Raw genomic sequence first — 22,387 nt, 5'->3', positions numbered from 1 at the left:
AAAAATCTTTAATTTTTGTGACGTTTCCAGGAATGATAGAGCACAGTTTCCAGAGTGCTATTACAGGTAGGCATGACAATATGTCCGTAGAGTCGATTAGTATTTTGTAATGCTAGCTAGCCTTCTTTAGTGAAGGGGACTTCTGGTGGCAGAATTTTGCATGACTTCAGGACATTTGACTATCAAAGTTTGCCATCTCAATAAACAGACAGGCCAATTGTTCTTTATTCCAGTTTTTCAGATAAATTTTTCTATTGTATCAGGTTCGAGAGCAAATATTCTCACTTATTCAGTTTAGGTGAGAGCACTCCGCAGGAGGTATAAATACAGTGGGATTATGGATTCCTGTGGTTAAGTCATAGAACCTAGAAATTTAAGTAAAAACAGAATGAGTACAGGCTTGTTCAGTGTTAAGAACAACATTTAACTAACTGTAGGATTAATTGATATTTTGCAATGTGTTCAGGGTGGAGATTTCTCTTTTGAACTTGCAAATCTGTAGAGTTATTTTGGACTTGGTATGGATGTTTTGTTTACTTCAAGGTTGTAAAATCCACCTAGAGGTTGGGGAAATGGGTAGGGTTTAGCTGTTCAGTGCATTAAAGAAGGTAGAGGGGACAAAAATTAGGTTGTCTCCTAGCAATAGGGGATGTAATGACACAGTCAGAATAATTCAAAGTAGGGTGTGCAAGAGCATAGGCCAATGCAGTACATCTAACTCTCTGGTAAGAAATCTGGCAAAAACAGCTGGAAACTGAGTTTACAGGAATTCACATGCTTGGTTTGCAGTTTGTCTGAGGCATCTTGAAGGAAAGGTGCTGGCAGGAGAAAAGTATCTTCTGGTGAATGCACGGAAATGCGCTGAAAGGAAACAGATTACAGTTGAGCCAGCCTCAGCGAGGAAACCCTAGGGTGCAGATATCAGGGACTCTCTATTGATGTTTGAGTGTTTGTAAAGGCATTTCTGAAATAAAACAAACCGTGAATATTGCTGAAAACAAAGCATTTCATCCTACACTGATTGGTTTTCCCTTTTATTGGAATTCTTGCAATGTTTTATACTGTATGAAAGAAGAATGCTAATGGTTGGCAATTGGGATCTGATTGGTAGTGAGTGTCATGCAGCAGTTAATGATGATTGACCATTAACTGACAGGCACTGTTCAGATTAGTTGGTTTCCCCCTTTTGGCATTTTTGCACATTATCACTGGCTATCCCTAATCACCCTCTGAGAAGGTGATAGTGAGTTGCTGCAGTGCAACTGTGATAGTAGGGACACCCAGAGTGCTATTAAGGAGGAACTGCCATCATTTTGACAGAGTGACAGAAAGTATAAATGTTCTATTTCTAAGTCAGGATGGTGTGCAGCTTAAGAGGGAAATTGCAGGTGGTCACATGCTCCCATGCACCTGCTGCCTTTGTCCAATGAGGGACTAAGAGGTCGTGTGTTTGAAAGGTGCTGTCAAAAGTGTGTGCTGCAGTGCATTGTGGATGGTACACACTGCTGTGACTGTGTCAGTGGTGGAGGAAGTGAACGAAGGTGATGGATAGGGCATCAGTCAAGTGGACTGGTTTGTCCTTGGTTGTAGGCGCAGAGGTTGCAGAGATAGGGAGGGGTCCAGGGACTAGAGGAGGTTACAGTCATAATCTGAATCCCTACAGTAGGGAAACAGGCCATTCAGCCCATCAGGTCTGCACTGACCCTCCGAAGAGCATCCCACCCAGACCCACCCCATCCCATCCCTGTAACCCCATTTTGGTCATTGCTAACCCACCCAGCCTGCTCATCCCTGGACACTACGGGCAATTTAGCATAGCCAACCCACCCTAACCTGCACGTCTTTGGACTGTGGGAGGAAACCAGAGCACTGGAGGAAACCCACGCAGACACAGAGAGAATGTGCAAACTCCACACAGACAGTCGCCGATATGGGGATTGAACCCGGGTTCCTGGCACTAATGAGGTAGCAATACTAACCACTGTGCCAAGATAGGGAAGGGTGCAGGTGCTGGAGGAGGTTACAGAAACAGGGAGGGGGTATAGAGGTCGGAAGAGTTTACAGTCAGAGAGATTTGAAATTAAGAGTTGACAAATTTAAATTGAGGATCGGTGGATGTAGGAGCCAATGTAGGTCAGTGAGCAGAGTGACTCGTGGCTGAATGGGACCTGGCACAAGGTAGGAGACAGGCAGCAGAGTTTAGGCGGACCTTTATGGTGGGAGATTAACTCTCTCAGGACACAGAGGTAATCAGAGGCAACAAGGATCTGGGTGAGGGTTTCAGCAGTGGATGAACTGAGGCAGGGATTGGAGTGGGAAATATTACATGTATCAGAGGAACTCAGACTTATTCAGTGAGGAGGAACACCCACAGCATGGAGGAAAACAGGGTTTGGGACATGTAGTTTTTTCACTGATTTTAGACCCCTGCCCAACAAGGAAATGAACGAGGGATATTCCTCTCCAAATGTGGTGAGCCCATGGTGTGTTTGGAATGATCTCCTGTGTTCACTGGGTCTGTGTATTGCACGAGATAGCTGTTTGAGAATTGAGGTTCCAGATGCCAGGACCAGGTTGTATCGGAGCAGGGAATCTCACTGCAGCACACCTTCCCAACCCAGAAATGATACCTGTATCACCAGAGGGTGTGTGTAGGTCATAACAGCAGTCAGTGTCAGAATGGGAAAGCAGAGGCTCACAGTCAGAAAGGTCTAGCCTCACTCCTGGCTGAGGGCATGCCGACTACTGCTGTGCTGAGGGAGTGCTGCACTGTCAGTGGCGCCTTGAGACAGACTTCCAGACAGATGGGAGAAGCTCCTCAGTACTGGGTACTGCAGGGAAGGGCAGCACGGTGGCTCAGTGGTTAGCACTGCTGCCTCACAGCATCTGGGTTCAATGCGACCTTTGGGCAACGGTGTGGAGTTTGTACTTTGTCCCCTGTCTGCATGGGTTTCCTGTGGGTGCTCCAGGTTCCTCCCCCAGTCCAATGATGTGCAGGTGCGGCCATGCTAAATGGCCCCATGGTGTCCCGGGCCACATGTTTGGCGGGGGCATGCACATGCACGCACAGCAGAGTAATCCAGGATAGTCAGCAGTGTTTCGTGTAAGAAAGGTTGTCGTACTAATGTAAAGTACTGAGGATATAAGGAGGAGGACCGGCGAGAGTAGTGCCATGAATGTGGATTTGAGTCAGGTCCCTTGAGACAAGGCTCCAGGTGACAGAGGTCAGAAAAAACAAAGGCCCATGGGATTCAGGGGAATGTGATAAGTTAGATCCAAACTTCTTAGCATCAGGAAATAAAAGGATAATGGACGGTGGATGAAAGTGGTTTCCAGTGGTGTTCGACAGGGGCTCAGTGTTGGGTCCTCTTCTGTCTGTGGTACACATTAATGATTTAGACTAATGAGGGAGACATGATTGGGAAATTTGCACACTGTCTGATGACAAAAGAGAATAAGTGTCGACTGCAGGAAGATGTTAATGGTTTGACCGAGCAGGTGGAGAAGCAGCAAATGGAATTCAGTTTGGAGAACTGAAAGGTTGTGTGTTGGCAGAGGGCAAACAAAGCAAGGAATATAAAATAGACAGGAGGGTACTGAGAGGGTAATGGAAGGGAGACACCTACGTCCACAAGTCCTGGAAGTGGCAGGGTGGGTAGAAAAAGATGCTAAAGAAAGCATTTGGGATACTTTCCTTCACTGGGTGAAGTGTTGAATACAAGAGCAGGCATGTCCAGAACTGTATCAGGCACTAGTTAGCTGGAGTTTTCTGTAGAGTTCTGGTCACCACACTTACAGGAAGGAAGTAATATCTCTAGTGAGAGTACAGAGGAGATTGACAAGAATGTTGCCAGGGTTTGAAAAGGGCAGTTTTGAGGAAAGATTGAATAGGTTAGAGTCATTTTCCCTCAAATATAGAGGAGACTGAAGGGTGGTTTAATCAAGGTATACAAAATAATGAGGGGATTGGGTAGGGTGGCCAGGGAGACCTATTCCCCCTATAGGATGGGGCAGTTACCAAGGGATACAGATTTTAGGTGGCTGGCAGAAGGGTTAGAGGGAACAGGAGGGGAAAACCTTTTCACCCAGAGGCTGGTAAGTGTCTGGAATTCGCTGCTCAGTTTGGCGTTTAAAGGCAGGAAACCCCTCAACTCATTTCAAATAAGCCTGGATCTGCCCTTGCCCCTGAAGTGCTGGAACCTGCAAGGCTACAGACCAGGTGCTGCTAAATGGGATTTGAACAGATGGCTAGTCTATTCAGTGCCGACACAATGAGCTGAATGGCCTCTTTCTGTGATGTAACTCCTCTATGGTTGTATGGTTCAAAGACTGGTGCCAAGTACCTTGTTTGCAGTTGAGTCAGCAGTGGTTGTGGGATCTCTGGGCTAAGGGAGCTGGGCAGAATGGAGTCCACTCTACATTCCTCCTCCCAGCTGATCCTCACTGTGTTCAGGTGTTGTGGGAGGAGACAGCCAGGTTTAGCAGCCAAATCCAGGACCTTTTGCCATGCAGCCCAGTGAGCGACAGGTGTAGGAACAGAGAGGACTGGAGGCGGTGTGATGTTAGGTGTGGGGGAAGGCGGAGTTGCTAAATGAATTTTAAAATGTACTAAGGCAGAGAGAACGTCAAGCAACTCACATCTCAGTGACCCAGCCGGTCTCCTTGATGTAATACAGCTCCGATACAGGGAGACAGCCAACCTCTGTGAACGTCAACATGTAGTGCACTGGGGGAGGAAGAAACAACACAATGGGAAAAAAATTGTTTATGTCAACATTAGGGGCCAACATCTGCAAATGGGACCAACTCTTTTCCTGGTGTCTGTGTTTGCACTACATTAATAAACTTTTATCAAGTTCACAGTCAGTCAGTCTCCAGCAGAGTGAACAGGCAGCTGTGCTGTGGGGACAGGGGTTCAGTACACAGCAATGTAGGAGCAGGCCATTTGGCCCCTCAAGCTTACTCCATCATCCTAGATTGTGGCTGATCTTCTGCCTTGGCCGGACTTGCCTGCGCTATACCCATATCTCTCAGCAGCATTAAATATCAAGAAATCGATGAACCTGCCTTGAACATACTTGACGACTGAGCCTCAGCTGCCTTCTTGGCAGAGAATCCCAAGGGACTTCCCACTCTCCAAGTGAAGAAATACCTACCACCAACCACCCACCCACCCCCCTCCCCCACCCCGTCCAAAATAGCCAACCCCTTCTCCCGAGAAGGTCTCCTCTCCCGATTCTAGCCTGTCCTCTCCCCAGGGGGGACCTCCTTCCTGCTTCCATCATGTCGAGCCCTGGAAGAACTTTATTCTTCTTCCATTCTTAAACTCCCGAGACTCTAGACCCAAATCTCCTCAATCTCCCATCCTGGGAGGACGTAGTGATCTCCAGGATCAGTCCAATGACGCTCCTATGTACTCCCTTCAGACAAATATACCTTTCTTTGGAAAGGCACAATACTCCAGTGGCAAGCTTTCACCAAGGCTCTGTGTAGTTGCAGCAAGACACTTTTCCCCAAACTCAAATCCTCTTGTGATAAACACCGACATACCATTTAGCTTCCCAACTACTTGCTGCACTGGGACAGCGTAATTTCAGAGTCACTGGATTGATACCAAAAAGTGGAAAATTATCTTGTTACTGTAACATCTTAGATGGCTTTTAGCCTACTCACCTGACTAAGGGCGACTCAGCTACAGGGAACTTGGGAAAATAGTTACTGCACAGTGGGCAATACTGTCCCAATCTAAAAGGGAGATGATGTCAGGACAGTGATGTAGGCTAGTAACCCACAGGCTCCAGTTAATGCTCTGGGAATGAGTGTTCAAAAGCTGGTGCAATTCTAAATTACACTATTAAACTGGAATGTAAAGTTAGCCTCAGATGGGGATCATGAAACTCAGTATATGACAATCAACCAATTATCATAAAAACCCATCTGGTTCACTGATGTCCTTTAGCATGTACCATACATTCGAGTGTCGATGGTGGGAGGACAAAGAAACATAGATCTCTCCTCAGTTAACACGTCTTGAAATGTTTTGCCAGTGTATTGCAATCCATTTGCAGATACTGTCTCATCTGTGCTACCGAATAAACTGAAAATAATGCTCATTGTATCAGCCATGTTTGGCCTTGTTGTATTTCTAAATTTCCTACTCTTTATGTTAGAGAAGTGATCCGTGGATATAATCTTCTCCCTGTGTGGGGAGTGGTTTGTTGTTACTTGGGTGCGGGTGTGAATGAAACACTGTGCAGATGTAGAAGCTCCCCCAACTGACCAGGCTCGTACATTTGGGCACGGTTTCCATACATTCGTGAACATCCTGATTCATTCCAGCCCAGTAGACAAAATCATGGACTCAGTATCTGGGTGTTCATCTCAAGGACATGACACCTTTGTGCAATGCTTTTGGTTATTAGAGTTTGTTTGCCCTTGAAGACAATCGGTCATATACCAAGGTCATCTGGCTTTGGCCAAAAGTCAATGAGCCATATCCATTTCACTGAGTTCCAATTGAAGCTTCTCTCGAATGTACAATTCCTTGGAGGATCAGTAAATGGGATGCAATATCCTTATATGCAATATGGCTTATACAATTAATGTTAGGGCCTTGGGCAGCATTGTAGAACAGAGACCTAGGGGTTCAGGTACATAATTCTTATAAGTTTGCATCACAGACAGGGTGGTTAACGCAGTGTTTAGCACGCTTGCCTTCAATGCTCGGACCTCTGAGTATAGGAGGTTGTACAAGACATTGGTGAGTCCTTTGCTGGAGCACTGTGTCCAGTTCTGGTAGCCCAGTTAGAGGAAGGATATTATTAAGCTAGAGAGGGTTCAGAAGAGATTTTTCAGAAGAGATTTACTAGGATGTTGCTGGATATGGAAGGTTTGAGTTATAAAGAAAGGCTGGGACTTTCTTCACTGGAGCATTAGGAGGTTGAAACAAACTGATAGAAGCTTATAAAATAATGAGAGGTGTAGATAACTACCATTAATCTTATCTTTCCCCTAGGCTGAGGGATTTCAATTTTAGGGGGCTTATTTTCAAGGTGAGAGGAGAGAGCTTTAAAAAAGACATGGGATGCATTTTTTAAATAGAGAGGGTGGTTCACGTGTAGAATGAACTTCCTAAGCAAGTGGTGGATAAGGGTACAGTTACATTTAAAAGACATTTGGATAGGTACATAAATAGGAAAGGTTGGAGGGATGTGGGCCAGAAGTAGGCAAACTAGTTTAACTTAGGATTATGTTCACCCTGGCCTGGTTGGACTGAAGGGTCTGTTTCTGTGCTATATGACTGATTATTTCCAATCATACCAAATCCATTTGGAAAGAGGTTTGAGAGGGCTGATTGATTCAATTGCATTACGTGTAGACTATTCCAGCACAGTGGGTATGATAGGAATCTCATGAACTGTAGCTACACTGGGATCAGTATATCCTGGCGGAGTTGCCACTGCTGGTAGAAAATTTCCGAAAGCCAAGGTGAGTTTGTGGATTACATGGCATTGAGATTCTACCATGCACATAGTTAGTGATCTATTAAACTCTGAGAAGTGGGTTCTTGCAGGCTGGACACTAGTTTGAAATAGCATGATGCCAACAGCATGGGTTCAATTTCCACACTGGCTGACATTACCATGAAGGACTCTCCTCCTCAACCTATCCCTGCCCCTGAGGCATGGTGACCTACCATCTCTCACTGATGAGACAGCAGCCCTTTGGTCTGGTGCCACTTTGGTAACTTTACCCTTTCACATGGAGGTGCCACATGGTACATATCTTCCAGGATGTACAGTGGTAATATATGGGCATTAGCTCCCCATGTCAGTTTTAGCTCTTAATTTGTCATCTTCTGAAATTTTGCCTGGTTGACTCCAGACATTGTGGGCATTGACAGCGTGCACCTTCGCATTGTGGGTGTTGTACCAGCTGGTGGGTTAGTTGTGCTTCGTTCTGGATCTGGCTTGGACTTTAGAATCAGATTTCCAATCCAGGCATCCCAACTGTCCCTTGCTATACAGATATCAGAAAAGGTTGAATGGCTTTTGGGTATATGCGACAGACCACATTGTTAACAGATTTTGATGGTTTGGTGCACTTTGCTGATGGTAGCAGTAATTTTGGCTTCACCACACTATGCTTGCTAGCCTCCACTATGGCTTGATAGTTGGATTCATCCTCAGTCAATTCAGTGTTTTGGATCTTGTTCATGCCCAAAAGCACCTTCCTAAAACAAAGTTAAATAGATGAATTGACCATTGTCTCTACAAGGAATCTCTCACACAGTTCCTCTTTGGGAAGGTCACAATCACCTTTTGCTGTCAAATCTTCTGACGAACTGGTCAATTGACTCTTGGGGTTGGTGTCTGTTAATCCTGAAGTTAATTCTTCCCTAGACTTGGTCTTCAAGAGCAATCCCAATCTTTTTTGGGTCTTGTCTTAAGAATCATCTATTGCTTGATCTGTAATGTACAGCTGCATGTTATTTGAACAGTTACAATTCAGTAAAGGTGATTTTTTTTTCACTGGATAGCCATTCCACCATTACAGGTTTTAAGCATTTTCTTCCAGAGAAGCTTTGGAACTGTACTTTTAGGATTATTTGACTATCTTATTTGTAAAAAGAGTCTCAAGCCTCTTGCACTTATTTCTTTGAGAAAAAAGTACCATCGAGACTTGATATAGGTTGGTACATTTTAGTTTGGTTATATTCATATCTAAAAAGGCACTCTTACAAAATTTCTTTAATCTTGAAATAACATTCTAATGAAAGAAAGTGTTGTCTTCATGATTAGTGCCCAGTCTACAGATCTGTACATAGAGATAACAAGGTGTAGAGCTGGATGAACACAGCAGGCCAAGCAGCATCAGAGGAGCAGGAAGGCTGATGTTCCGGGCCTGGACCCTTCTTCAGAAATGTTTCAAGGCCGAAGAGATTATGAGAGAGTTGCAGTGGGAGAGAGATCCACTGAGGTTTTTCCTGGAGGGAGGAGGGTAACTTCAGGGTAGGCATCCTTAGAAGAGGCTTTGCAATGGGGTTAAAATTGTTTCAGAGATAGTAGGAACTGCAGATGCTGGAGAATCTGAGATAACAAGGTGTAAAGAAGGGTCTAGGTCCGAAACGTCAGCCTTCCTGCTCCTCTGATGCTGCTTGGCCTGCTGTGTTCATCCAGCTCTACACCGTTATCTCATTCTCCAGCATTGGCAGTTCCTACAAATCTGTACAGCTGTCTGTACTCAAAAACTGATACTGAAGGTTGCTAAATAGTTGCTTTATTTGAATTCTGTTGTCCAAAGGTTGTCTGGTGGCCCTTCAATTAGTTTATCAAATATCTAATAGCAAAATTATGGAGGCTAAAGAGGACTACTACTGTTAACCACAATGAGTTGGCCTCCAAAAGGGTATTTTACCTGATGTGGTAACGTTTATATTATCCTTATAACAACCTGGATATTGATAAGGTGGCATTGAGCATTAGACAGACATTATAACAGCTAACTACTAGATGTAAAAACTACATTCTTCATATGCAGTTAAGATTACAAAGAGCAAGATTCTTCCAGCACATCATGCCTATGTGATCCTGGGGTAAGATGGAATGAGGTCTCTACACCCTCAGGTCATGTGTCATGATGCAGTGACGATATCATCAGCATATCTCTTAAAAGGTAAACTGGCACATTGATCATGAGACAGAACATCCAATCTTTCAAGAAAGATTGCAAACGTCTGTACATAAAGGACAGCACATATTTAGGAATCTTGAAAAACAAAAAGGCAGTTAATGTTGAGTCAATCATTGCTGTCAAGGCCAAATTCACAGAGCAGCCATGATTTCCTTGAACAGTGGAAGGGGATGAAAAAGCTGAATGATCTCCTCCTTTTCAGAGGATCCTTTGGCACACAGGCCAGAGGAGGTTCAATCCTGGTTGTCAGCCGAACAAGATGGTATCCTCAGCGTACCGATGGCGGTGAGGGGGAAAAGAAATAATCAGGCAGGATTTCACAGATCTCATCTGGAATCTGACCAGTGGGGGAGACAACTGACCTGGCACATTGTGCTCTCCAATGAAAAAGGCACAAGTTGCCAGAACCCAATCAGGTGGAGAACTCATGGGCCTTTACCACAGAACGACAGAAGAGCGTAGCAGTGGGGAGAAGGTTAAATAGGAATCCACCCTTGCTCTTACCAGTGCCAACTTCACCGCTCCAAACATTGGCCAGCATCCCCTCTCCCGGAGCAGAGGAGCCTCCAATGTACAGCTGAGTAACAAATGTTGCATTTTGGGGAATTGCAATGGGCAGGAATGGAACACGAAGAGGATTCTTCACACACGTCTTATTTTGGGGGTAGAATTGGTACATAACGTTCTGCAAGTAGAGGAGACAAAAAGACAGGAGTCAAACAAAGAAGCATTACAATACCACCCAGTTCTACAGATCAGGACGTCTGACTAAGTGCTCACCAACCCAGTGAAGATCTAAACCTCACTAACATTCCATCCATTTGGTTATTCTGCACTCAACATCTCACTGCTATTGTAGAGTGTGTTAATTCATTGACTTTTACCTCTTAAATTAGTTCTTTGAAGATTAAATTGATGATTGACCAGTTTTTCTGTTCTAACTCCAAATCTGCAATGTTGTAGACAATGGAGCGGCAGTGCCACCTAGCAGCTGCATCTCCAAATTGTTGTGACAGTTGTTTACATGAGAACTCCCCTAATGATGACTTGCATGTCAGATTGAAATAGCTACGAATCAAGCATTACTCAATGACAAGAGACAAAAGGCAGGCAAGGTCAGGTCAGGTTAGAAGATAAAGCCTATTTGAAACAAAGTTCTGACTTTGTGGTACTCAACTCCTGTCACTGGTAGATTTTAAGCTCTCCTGCTCTTAATTTCTGATGCACTGAACTGGTCACCTCAATTTCAACCCATTTCAATGCACGTAGACAAACAAAATCTCCAACATCAAAGAACAAATCTGAAATAAAATCAGAAAGCAGCTTCTTCACTCATCATCAAATACCAATCAAACTTAATGACGATACATCATTCCAATACTTCACAGTCTGAGTCCCAAACAATAATAGCAACAGATTTTCTCTGTGCAGAGAGAACTTCACCCTGTATCTCACGCTGTGCTGTCCTTCTCCTGGGAGTGTTTGACAAGGGACAGTGTAAGGGAGGCTTTACTCTGTATCTAACTGCGCTGTCCCTTATCTGGGAATGTTTGGGCCAGTGCAGTTTTTTTTAAAATGGCAGGATTGAGTATGGTCAGGTGGTGTGGAGCTTGGTGTTCGAGCTCTGAACGGAAGGCGTCCTGTTATTTCTATCCCTCACCATGAAACAAAAATATGGAATACTGCCTCACGTGGTGGGAGACTCTCAGGATTCTTTGTCAGGATAATGGGCAGTGATTACCTAATCAAATCAGAAGCCTGTGGGTCTGTAAACTCACCTCTTTGAACAGGAAGAAATCCCACACAAAGACTTTAATGCCTTTGTCCATCACCACCAAATTTTCAGCATATATCCTCTTTCCTATCCCGTCAAAGGAGAACTTGGACCACACCTCATACTGCTTGCTCGGGTTGAACTTTAAAACAAGAGATTGACAAGGATGAGATACTGAAAAGGTTATACCCATTAGAAAAGTCCACACCATCTTGGGGGTGGGGGCTCTTTTCTGGTCAAGACTTGATTGCGGTGTCTCAAATGATGAGGTGGTAGCAATCGATCATTGCAGTCACTGGTGCATCGGTGCACCCATTGGCGAAGGAGGAAGTCAATGCCAACAGGAGGGGGAAAGAAACTAGAAGGAAAGGCTGAGAACGAGAAAACAAACAGCATCCAATTCTCTCCAAGTCATATCATGGCATCACTGACTGCACTCCGCATTTATTGCTCCTGGGAAGGTGGTGGGGAGCTGCCTTTTTGAACCGCAGCATTCTGTATGGTGCAAGGTCAGCTGTAGTGCTGTTAGGAGGGAGTTCCAGGATTTTGACCCAGTGACAGTGAAGGAACGGCAACATATTTCCAAGTCAGGATGGTGTGTAGCTCAGAGGAGAACTTGCAGGAGGTGGTGTTCCCACATGTCCTTCTCTTGGGTTTGGAAGTGCTGTCTAAGGAGCCTTAGTGAATTTCTGCAGTGCATCTTGTAAATGGTACACGTTGCTGCCGAGTGTCAATAGTGGAGGGAGTGGATGTTTATGGATGCGGTGCCAATCAGATGGGCTGCCTTTGGTGACAAGCTTCTTGAGTGTTGTTGGAGCTGCACCTACAAGTGAGGATTATTCCATCACACTCCTGACATGTGCCTTGTAGATGGTGGACAGGCTTTGGGGAAGTCAGCCAGCGAGTTACTCACCACAGGATTCCTAGCCTCTGACCTGCTCTTGTAGCCAGTGTTTATATGGCTGATCCAGTTCAGTTTCTGGTCAATGATAACACCCAAAGACATTAATAGTGGGTTAGAGGTAAGTTTGCCATAGGCTATCAACCTCCCCTGTCACCGGAGGTATGGTGACCCTTAGGTTTAAACACCACCAGCTGCCTCTCATGACAATAGCATGATGATCCACCAGTACTTTGGAATTTAAAGAAAGGGATTCAGCAGTGATAATTCCATTGAATGTCTAGAGATGATGCTTCGGCTTTTCCTGATTGAAGATAATCACTGCCTGACACTTGTGTAGCGTAAACGTTACTTGCTACTTGTTAGCTGGATATGTAACAATGTTTGAACAATCAAACATTGTAAGGTCAGAAATGGGGATAGGGGGAAGGTCATCGATGAAGCAGCTAAAAATGGTTGGGCCTAGGACACCACCAGGACAACAGTACAGGAACTCCTCCGGGAGCTGAGATGACTCAGCATTGCTGTGGGAAAGGCAACAAGGAGAGTGGTTCTTCCATGCTTTTGTTTAATTGAAAAAGGTGCAATAGCTGGACACGCCTTCTCTGTTGGCAGAGGAGAGGGGCCGTGCCTGTGAATACATGTAGCTTCAGGCAAGCACGGGCATGACAGATTAAAGATTCAGTGCCCCTCCAAACTCTGGGGGAGATCAGAGACACCAAACATTACAATCCTGATACTCACAGTAGCCATTCGACCTTCCAGAAGCTTTGGTCCAACTGCAAGATAAAAAGCAAAGGAAAAGCTGTTATAGGCAGCACGAGTCTATTCAAGTGGATCATTGATCATGTTTATCATTCTCTACTGTCAAGTAACATAGACTAGATACTCAGAAACAGAGACCATTCAGCCCAACCAGACCCTGCCAGAGATTATGTTCCACATGGGCCTCTTCTATTCTAATAGCCTCTGCCCACATTGGTCCCAGATCCCTTTATCCCTCTGTCACATTGTGCCAAACCCCTCTTTAAAATGCACTGATGTGACTTGCTTTCATGTCACTATGTGCAGCAACTTCCATATCTTCATTCTGTCAAGAAATTCTTAAGTTCTGTATTTGAGCTGTTAATAGCTGTTTTATAGCATAAATACCTGTATAATGCATGTTTCGTTAACACAAATTGGCTGTAACAAGACAGCTGAATAGTGGAGACAGCAAAAACTGCAGATGCTGGAGTCAGAGATAACGGTGTGGAGCTGGAAGAACACAGGTCAGGCAGCATCAGACAATGTCAACTTTCCTATTGTTGCTTCAGCTCCGCAATGTGTTGACTCGGATGAGTAGTGGACACTGGTTGGATAACAGTTTCTACTGTATAGTATAGCAATTTCCCTATAATGCAATTTTCTAGGGAGAGGTCACAAGATCATAATCATCATCATGTTATAGGAGAACTACCTGTATTTGTGTGCACTTGTTCTTGACTTGAACAAAGGAAAACTCCTCCCCAACCCTTACCAACTCATGTCACTACTTGCATTGTTGTGATGCTATGGCTCAGAGGCATGCTGTGTCCTTTTTTTTTTTTTGAAAAAAAAAATTAGAAAAAAGTTTTGGGGACAGGTATTGAGCAGTCTGAGAAGATAAACAACTTGTGGAGCCTTGCATTTTTGTTCAAGTAAGTTAGAATAATAGAAGCAGCCTGAATGGGTGTGGTCAAGCTCCCACCCAAAGAACCAGGGATTTTTAGGTTTAGTTTTCAGCAGTTGCTGTTGGGGTCTTGAAGTGGAAGCTATTTTTCCCCCTCTCTCCAGTATAGCCAAAAGCTGGGGGCTCTTCCTGGGCTGCTGGACTGCATGCAAATCTGTTTTTCTGAATTTGCCTTTTGCTAAGGATGCGTTTATGGGATGTTACTATATTGGAACATTTAATTAGCAATAGTTACTGTATCCATTATTCTGTTAGGTTTTCCAATAAATTATTTCAAGTTCCTCTTTCTTTTGTTGTATTTTAACTAAAGCATTTGAATAAATTGTGTTTTGCTTAATGTTGAGTAGATTGGCCAATCAAATTGTATCTGGAACACAGCACATCGCATTTACCTTTAAAATAAGAAAACATTAGGGCCTAGACTACTTTATTTTAAAGGGAGGGGGGTCAGGTCTGGTCTGTCCTGTCACACTACATTTAACCCTGTTAAGTCCAGATATCTGTTATATGTACACCTTGCTTTTGAAAGCTCACCTTTAAAGAACCAACATGCACGTATATACAATGTTACGACTCTGCCTGGCAAGCTGGATAGACAGAAACCAGTTGGTTTGCTGTAATGTCCACTTCAGAACTGTTTTAAACAAACTACCCAAGGTGTTAATCAATATTTAGACCACTTTCATGAACATGACTGTATCATCCCCTTGAATCTACACCAGGCTCTCACCAAAGTCAAGAGAACCTTCTTGACATGCAGCACCCAGAATGTAACTTCAGACTCTAACGTTATCAGACTAAGACTTGGATACAACTGAAATGTTACTTCTTTCCTATCCGTTAGATAAAAGCCGCCATTCCATCCACCTTTTAAATTTTTTTTGTACCTGTCTACCTCCTATGGTTAAAATGCCAGATTCCCAAAACTATTTCATATTTCCTCATTTTGCTGGTAAAAAAGTGAATTTTCCAATTCATCCTCCTTGGCTTTGAAGTGTCCGGCTCCTCACCTTCCACGTACTGAATTCCATCCATTGCATTTACTCCATCAATCCCCTTACGTCCTTTCACAACTTTGTATTTACCTGTGATTCTATTAGACAGAAAAAAGTTTGTCCCAGCTCACATGCTATCCTGACTTGGAACCATATTGTACAAAGGAGGAGTCTCTCTCTCAACTCTATTCTGTTTAAGAGAGGGTGTTCCATGCTCAGAAAATTCCTCCTAATCTCTGTTCTAAATGGGTGACCCTCCACTTTTAAGCCATGTGCTACATTCTACTCTCTCCCATAATGGGCAACATTATCCCATCAAGTGCCCCCTCCATCTTCTATCACCCAGACCACTGGGATCTATACAGGAAAGGTATGTCAGGAGGTAGGCAAATTGTGATTCAGAGTCATTAAATAGCTTCATTGCAGAGGTAGACAGATTCTTGATTACTATTGAATTGAATTACCTTTATTGTTACATGTACTCAACTGAGTACAGTGGAAAAGTTTACATCTCACTACTTTACAGCACCATCTTGGGTACAGATTCTTCAGAAAAAAAATTTAAAAAAAGTAAAAAATGTCCAGCATCGTCCACTAAGGGGGAATGAAATCTTGTCAGGAATTTGGGGTTTAGGTTAAAGATCAGATCAGCCATGATGTTATTGAATGGCAGAGTGGCCTACCTCTTACTTGGGGACAGGGGTGTTGGGGGGGGTTGGAGGGGTCATTTATTCTCCATCCACATGAGCACGCTGTAGAGTTCAGCTAATCAGGACTATTTCACACTCCGCAGGAGGTCACAGAAGGTTTTGGATTGGGTGTGGTGTGTATATATAGACAAGATGTATTTATATATAACACTTACTTAGTTCATGTGATCTCCTGGAATCTTTCCATTGCCCAAGATGGTTGGATAGGAAGATTCCAGTGCAATTTTCTCTTACTGACCCTGCGGTTTCTCTAGTTTTCTTAACCTCTGGCAAATTGGAGGGCAATCTAGAGCAGGATAGACGTAGGAGAGGTAGGAAAGATAGGTTCTGACCATTGTGCCGAGAGACAGGCCAGATACACCCGAGGGCTCTACCTATTATTCGTTATCCTTCCGAGCAGTTTGTACAAACTTGTCCCCAGGTGGACGATCCAATCGAGGTGTTTGAGACAGCTCCATGGAGGCTGGTATCCTGTCACCAAATCTCCCTTTATTTACACATTGAGAGCCCTTGACACTGATCCAGCTTCCTCAGAGCTAGCTGAGTCAACAGAACCTCTGACACTCCGGTTTATCTGTCAGCCAAGGCTCCCTGATTGGACCAGGTTAACAGTCCCAGGGAACTCATTCTATGGAGGGCCACCTGGCTAACCTTGTTCCAATCAATCACTACACTGTTCGTAAACAGGTTCCTGATAGGGTAGAAGTAGAGCAATTGTTTCCTTTGGTGGGGCAAGGGCATTCAATTAATGATGCCCCATTCCCATATTAGGGAGTCTTGTGATGCAGTAGGCAACATGCCTACCTCTGGGGTGGATGCATTTTGTTTGATTGCCAGGCCTTGTTGGCTACAGATGGGGAGTTTTGGCCAAATAGGAGTGTCAGCCTGTAAATCATCCCATCTGGAGATGGTCATGGCAAACCACTGCAGTATTTCACTTGTAAGACCATTATTCATGAACTTTGTAAATGTACATCACAAAACATTTCAACTTTAATACTACAGAATACACAGTAAAGTCCACTTGTCCTCACATGGCTTCAAGATACCTCAATATGATTTGACCTCATGAACTTCAACAGTAAGTGCAAAATACTGCAGATGCTGGAAATCTGAAACGAAATGCAGCATCCTTGGGGGAGAGAGAGCGAGCAAGCGAGAAATTAACACTGTAGAGAGTCACATTGGAAACATTAACTTTGTTTCTCACCACAGATGCTGCCAGACCTGCTGAGTTTCTTCAGCATTGTGGCGTTACACATTAACAGCACTGAAATCACATTGAGCCACCTGCGTGGAACTTACTGCACACCTCATTTCCATTTGAAATGGTTTGTCCTTGAGATGCAAGTCAGACGTGGAACGTGTGATATTAATATGAAATCGCAGTTGTAAATAAGCATTGGCTAATCAAATGGCAGTCCACGGGCCAATACTCAGGAAACGAGAACATAGGAGACGACATCAAGACAGTCTCCAGACATCCCAATTGTAAACTGCATTGTTCCAGTCCCCTCTCTGTCCTATTGCCTTGGTATCTGAAACAGTGTAGTTTAAGAAAAAAGTACTCACCACAAGGTTGAGGCTTATTTCTGGCAGTCACCAGGAAGAATGAGGAGCAGATAGCCAGAGCAGCCAGCAGCTTCATGGTGTTGCCTCTTGGTATCGGAATTTCAAATCACTCCCTACAGCTGCAAATAAAACAAAGGCATTCCTTACTCATGCAGGAGTGTATTTATGTACAGTGAGACAACAAGAGGGTCTGATAACCGAACAGACTTGTTAAACTTTAGCAGAAAGACCTCAAAAAAACAGTGGTTGTTCCTCACCATGCCTTGGCAGTAGTTGCCCCAAACTTTAGTGTCCCCCTCAGCACATAGTCCTGGACCTTGACATGCACCAGTCTGCAATAGTTGGTCGAGGTCAACTCTTTACACTGGAAAACCAACATGTTGTTTCGGGCAGACTAAAGAGCGTCTTTCACAGTTGTGATGGTCCTCCAGGTGCAGTTGCTGTTTGTCTCAGTGTGGGGCCCAGGAAAGACCATAGAGCACAGAATCCTGCATTCATGGAGCTGCTCAGGACAAACCTCAACAAAAACCACTGCATCTTGCTCCAGACTTACTTGGCAAAAGCAAGTTCCAAAAGGGGAAGTGAGAGTTTGTACACCCCCATGCAGCTGCTTCGAGGGCAGCATGTGGTGGTGCACAGAGTCCAGGCATACATGAAGGATCTGACAGGCAGTGCCCTTTTCACTAACAGCCAAGCTACACCTTGGTGCTTGTTGGAAAGCTCTGGCAATGAGGCATTCTGCCAAATGACTTTCAGAGTCTGCTCAGGGAACCATGTGACAGGATCCACCCTCTCCTTTTCCCACAGGGTCATGATGTGTGCTGACCACTTCCCTAAAGGACTTGCGGCCAAAAGGCATTTTTCTTTTCAAATTTCTCCATGAAGGACAGACAATACAAAACAGTCCAACTACTTGGAGGGACAGGAGGAACCTCAGTATATAGGGACACTTGGTGTTTGCATACTGAGATGTTTGTTTTTCTTGACATGCAAGAAGACTGTACAGAATTACTTTTGTACCTGTGAATATACAAACTTTTTTTAATGAATGAAATACATTTTTACACAGATGGAAATCAGACATTTAAGCTGAACTCCAAAGGACATGAAGAACCTTTGAAAAAGGAGACAGGAAGGGGAAGTGAGGAGATGGAAACATTTATTGCAAAATTAATTGGAGAACTAAGCACCGCATACAGTGCCCACATGGAACAGCCTTTCAGAGTGTGATCTTCCAGCAGATATCCTTCAGATCAGGAAACGGGAAACGTTGGAAGTCTCAGACAAATTCTGTCATGACAGAATTGTGGCTTCAGGGACTTGCATTGACACAAATATCCTGAGGTGCTCTGTAGGAGTGTTAAAGATTTGGCATTGAGCCACAAAGAGACAATTTGTGCTAAGTGTCTCACCCACATTCCCAAAGCCTGTCCACCATTGACAAAGCAGTGTTGGAATACTCCCCACTTGGATGAGGCAGCTCCAACAACACTCAAAGCTCAACACCATCCCAGATAAAGCAGCCCACTTGACTTGCAACACTCCCACTAGCTTCAACACTCACTTCCTCCGTCACTAACATACAGCACCTTCTAAAACTTGGACTCCACGTGGATAGGGGCAGCAGATAGATGGGAACACCACACCTCCAGTTCCCCACTGAGCGGAACTGGAATGATATCACCACTCCTTCACTGTCACTAGGTCACAATCCTGCAACTCCCTCCCTAACAGCATTTTGGGTGCCTCCACACCACACAGACTGCAGCAGTTCAAGTGGCTCCCCACCACTTTCTCCAGGGAGAATGAGGGATAGGCAGAAAATGCTGGCCTTTGATGCCCCCATCCTCTTAATGAAGAATAGATGGGCTGAGTCAGATGTCTGTTTTAAGCAACAGTGAAAGACAGGGGGTACCTTAAAGGGTTAACCTCAAAAATCCAAGGCCAGATTTGAATGCGATAATTAAAACAGGTTTGTGATGAACATAGCTGCAAGCAGGCATTGAACACTCTCCTAGAGCCTATTAGTGTTTACAATTCCCTCCAACACACCCACACTAAAGATAATTCTGTTGACTTTTATTGGTTGGAAGAGTCTGGGATTTTCGGTAATGAGACAAAAGCACGATTCAAAAGCTGGGTCAAAAAATATCTCCACACAAAACAGGAAATATTCTGCTTCTGCAGAGTTCACTGATCTCAGCCACAGCAACAGAGGGAGATTACATACTAGCAGAGATGCAGCACAGCCATAACTTGCAAACCAGAACTTCGGTCACCAGACTGCTCTAATACTCTGCTGTGCAAGTCCACCATCCTCTGAACACTTCAAATTCTTCTAACATTGTTAAATCAGACAAAACCCAGTCAACACCACCCACATTGCCCTATACTTGCTGAGTTGCATTGGGTCTCAAACCAGCAATTACTACATTTTAGTCACCCTACTTTTCAAAACACACTGTGGTTCTCGTTGCCCAGCATTTCTGCGATCTCCTCCAGCCCCACAAGCCTCAAAATGCTGACTATATGGCTCAGACCTCTGGCATGCTCCCCACTTCCTATGTCCCAAACAAGGTACAAGGGGCCTTTGCCCTTATTGATTTCCAAAGTCAGGAATCCACACTCAAACCTCTCTCTCTTATGCGGTGTTCAGACACCTGCCGGTGGCGGGGTGGGGGGGGAGGAAAGAGAGGAGCGTGAAGAAATTTCAGCATTTTGACCTGGGTGCAGGCAGAGAATGACTGAAGTAGTTCCAAACCGATATGGAGGCAGGTCTTTTAGGCAAACACGATCTTAACTGGCTCAGTCTCAAATGCTGTACATCATGCCAAGCAAGATATTTCACTGTGTTGAGGTGGCACATAAGGCAAGTTATTGTGGATTGCCCAACACCTCTGCAGGCCATCCAAACAAAAACACTGCCGGTTGACAATTATTCTGACAGCACACAGATTGTAACGTAGCCTGCCATCCACAATCTGGAAGATTTCTGAAGTACTGCCTTACCATCCACACTTACCTGTGATGAGAACAATCTAATGACGTTGAGATGTCAGAGTCCTGCTCAAATTGTAACGATTTTATACATCCTCGGCATGGGACGAGAACATCACCTGATGCTACAAGTTATGCAATTGGATACAGAGACAACCAATTAAGTAGGAGGATGCTTCATGAGGGAGGGCAAACTTGATATCACACTGTCACCTCACCCATGACCATTGAATGAGTCTTGGGGGAAAACAAAGTTCAAGGCTGGGGAAAAAAACTGCTGAAAATTTAATCTTGGTAACTTCCTCTTAAACAGTTTACAGGATAACGTGTAGCACGAGGCTTAACACAAAGACCTCATATCACTTCGGATTATGTAAACATGCAGTGGAAAGCTGTTTTAACTGGGTTCGATATACTTTGGCTTCCAAGAGGGCATTTTTCACCTTAGTAAGTAATTTTGATCATTTGAATAAATAAGGGTTTATTAATTCAGCCCATGCAAAACAGTTTGAATTTTTTGACCCCAGTATCCTCACTAGTAGCAGACATCCACTGTATTCAGCATAAGCCTTTTACAGCACGCTGAAGAGCCACTGTTGGGACATGTCTCTACCAGTGACTACCATGTATTTTAGGGAATCTTGGGACAAGGTGGTGCTGGGGAATCAGGAGAAAAACGTAGTTTGCATTGTGGTGGTAGACTCCCATTGTGGCCGATGGAGGGTACATGTGTGTGCAAGAAGTGGGCCTTTGGGATCTACTGCAAGTCTCTATACAGGGATCCTAACTCCAGATAAATATCATAGTGAGTCTACAGAAATACCAGCATGCTTCCAAGCCCTGCTGGATCACGAATGTGATTGATTAGCCTTCCACTTGTACATCTTGTGATCCTGTGAATATCCTTTAGGGAAGGAAATCTGAGACTTTACCCAGTCTTGCCTACATGTGATGCCAGCCCCACAGCAGCATGGTTGACTCTTAACTGCCCTCTGAAATGGCCAAGCCAGCCACTCAGTTCAAGGATAATTAGGGATTGGTAAGCATTGGCCTCATTGGTAACACCCACATCCTGTGAAAGAAAAGCAAGCAAGTGATATGGGGAATATGGGAGACTCTGGGCTCAATAAAGAAATTGAAGGCTTTTCTTAAACAAAAAAAAAAGGAATTTAACTACATTAAGCCCAAGAGCAAAAGCAGAGAATGGACTTTGCTTTTCTTCTAGCACTTGTCCCAATGAGGGCAATGCAGAGGAAGACTGTGGCAGAGTGTAGGGAATGAAAGAGCATCTAGCTTACAGTAGTAGAGATGCTGTCAGGAAACCATTATGCATGTATAAGCTCCAGGGAGTTAACAATTAGAGTCAGACATGTGTAGCATAGAAACAGACCTTTCAGTCTGACTTGTCCATGCTGACCAGATATCTAAAATCAATCCAGTCCCATTTGCCAGCATTTGGCCCATATCCCTCTAAACCCTTCCTATTCGTATACCCATCCAGATGCCTTTTAAATGCTGTAATTGTACTTGCTTCCACCACTTCTTCTGGCAGCTCATTCTATACACACCAATTAGTCCCACAATTCTGCAAATCTTTCCAAATATGTGTACAGCTCCCTTTTAGAGAGGAAGCAAGGAGCACAATCGACCATTCAGCCCTTTGAGCCTGATGCAATGTGATCACGGCTGATCCTGATATGGAGGTGCTTGTATTAGACTGGGGTGAATAAGGTCAGAAATCACACGACACCAAGTTCTAGTCCAACAGGTTTATTTGAAATCACAAGCTTGAGTGTTGCTCCTTCGTCAGGTCTGAAAGCTTGTGATTTCAAATAAACCTGTTGGACTAGAACCTGGTGTCACATGACTCCTGACCATGGTTGATCCTGTATGTGAATGCCATACTGCCACACCCTCTCCATACCCTTGATGCCTTTTTAAAAAAAAAATCTATCACTCTTGAATTGATTCAGTGACCCAGCCTCTAGTCTCCAGGGGACTCCCCACCTAAATGAAACACCCTCTTGCAGCGAT

At 44.2% G+C, this 22,387-nt stretch overlaps 1 protein-coding gene across 1 annotated transcript; it reads right to left on the bottom strand.

Moving 5' to 3' along the window:
- Positions 1 to 207: 207 nt before the first annotated feature.
- Positions 208 to 20,748, bottom strand: epdl2 (ependymin-like 2). Its single transcript, XM_020518419.2, has 7 exons — positions 20,379 to 20,748; positions 17,357 to 17,475; positions 13,113 to 13,147; positions 11,472 to 11,609; positions 10,198 to 10,378; positions 4,639 to 4,726; positions 208 to 365 (listed from the first exon to the last, which is right to left on the bottom strand). Exons 2-7 carry the CDS (start codon positions 17,430 to 17,432, stop codon positions 290 to 292), a joined length of 594 nt encoding a protein of 197 aa, XP_020374008.1. The 5' UTR covers positions 17,433 to 17,475; positions 20,379 to 20,748; the 3' UTR covers positions 208 to 289.
- Between the last annotated feature and the right edge of the window lie 1,639 nt (positions 20,749 to 22,387).

Source organism: Rhincodon typus, chromosome 43, assembly GCF_021869965.1.
Source record: "Rhincodon typus isolate 14 chromosome 43, sRhiTyp1.1, whole genome shotgun sequence".
NCBI lineage: Eukaryota > Metazoa > Chordata > Chondrichthyes > Orectolobiformes > Rhincodontidae > Rhincodon > Rhincodon typus.
The sequence above is the reverse complement of the archived record's forward strand: the minus strand, read 5'-3'. Positions and strand labels throughout refer to the sequence as shown.

What these genes read in the sequence shown, in the direction of transcription:
- epdl2 (XM_020518419.2), bottom strand. Translation starts at nt 17,432, where the DNA reads ATGAAGCTGCTGGCTGCTCTGGCTATCTGCTCCTCATTCTTCCTGGTG. An exon ending in AAATAAGCCTCAACCTTGTG is followed by an intron (nt 13,148 to 17,356) that starts GTGAGTACTTTT and finishes TTTATCTTGCAG; the next exon opens with TTGGACCAAAGCTTCTGGAA. An exon ending in ACCGGCTGGGTCACTGAGAT is followed by an intron (nt 366 to 4,638) that starts GTGAGTTGCTTG and finishes TTAAATTTCTAG; the next exon opens with GTTCTATGACTTAACCACAG.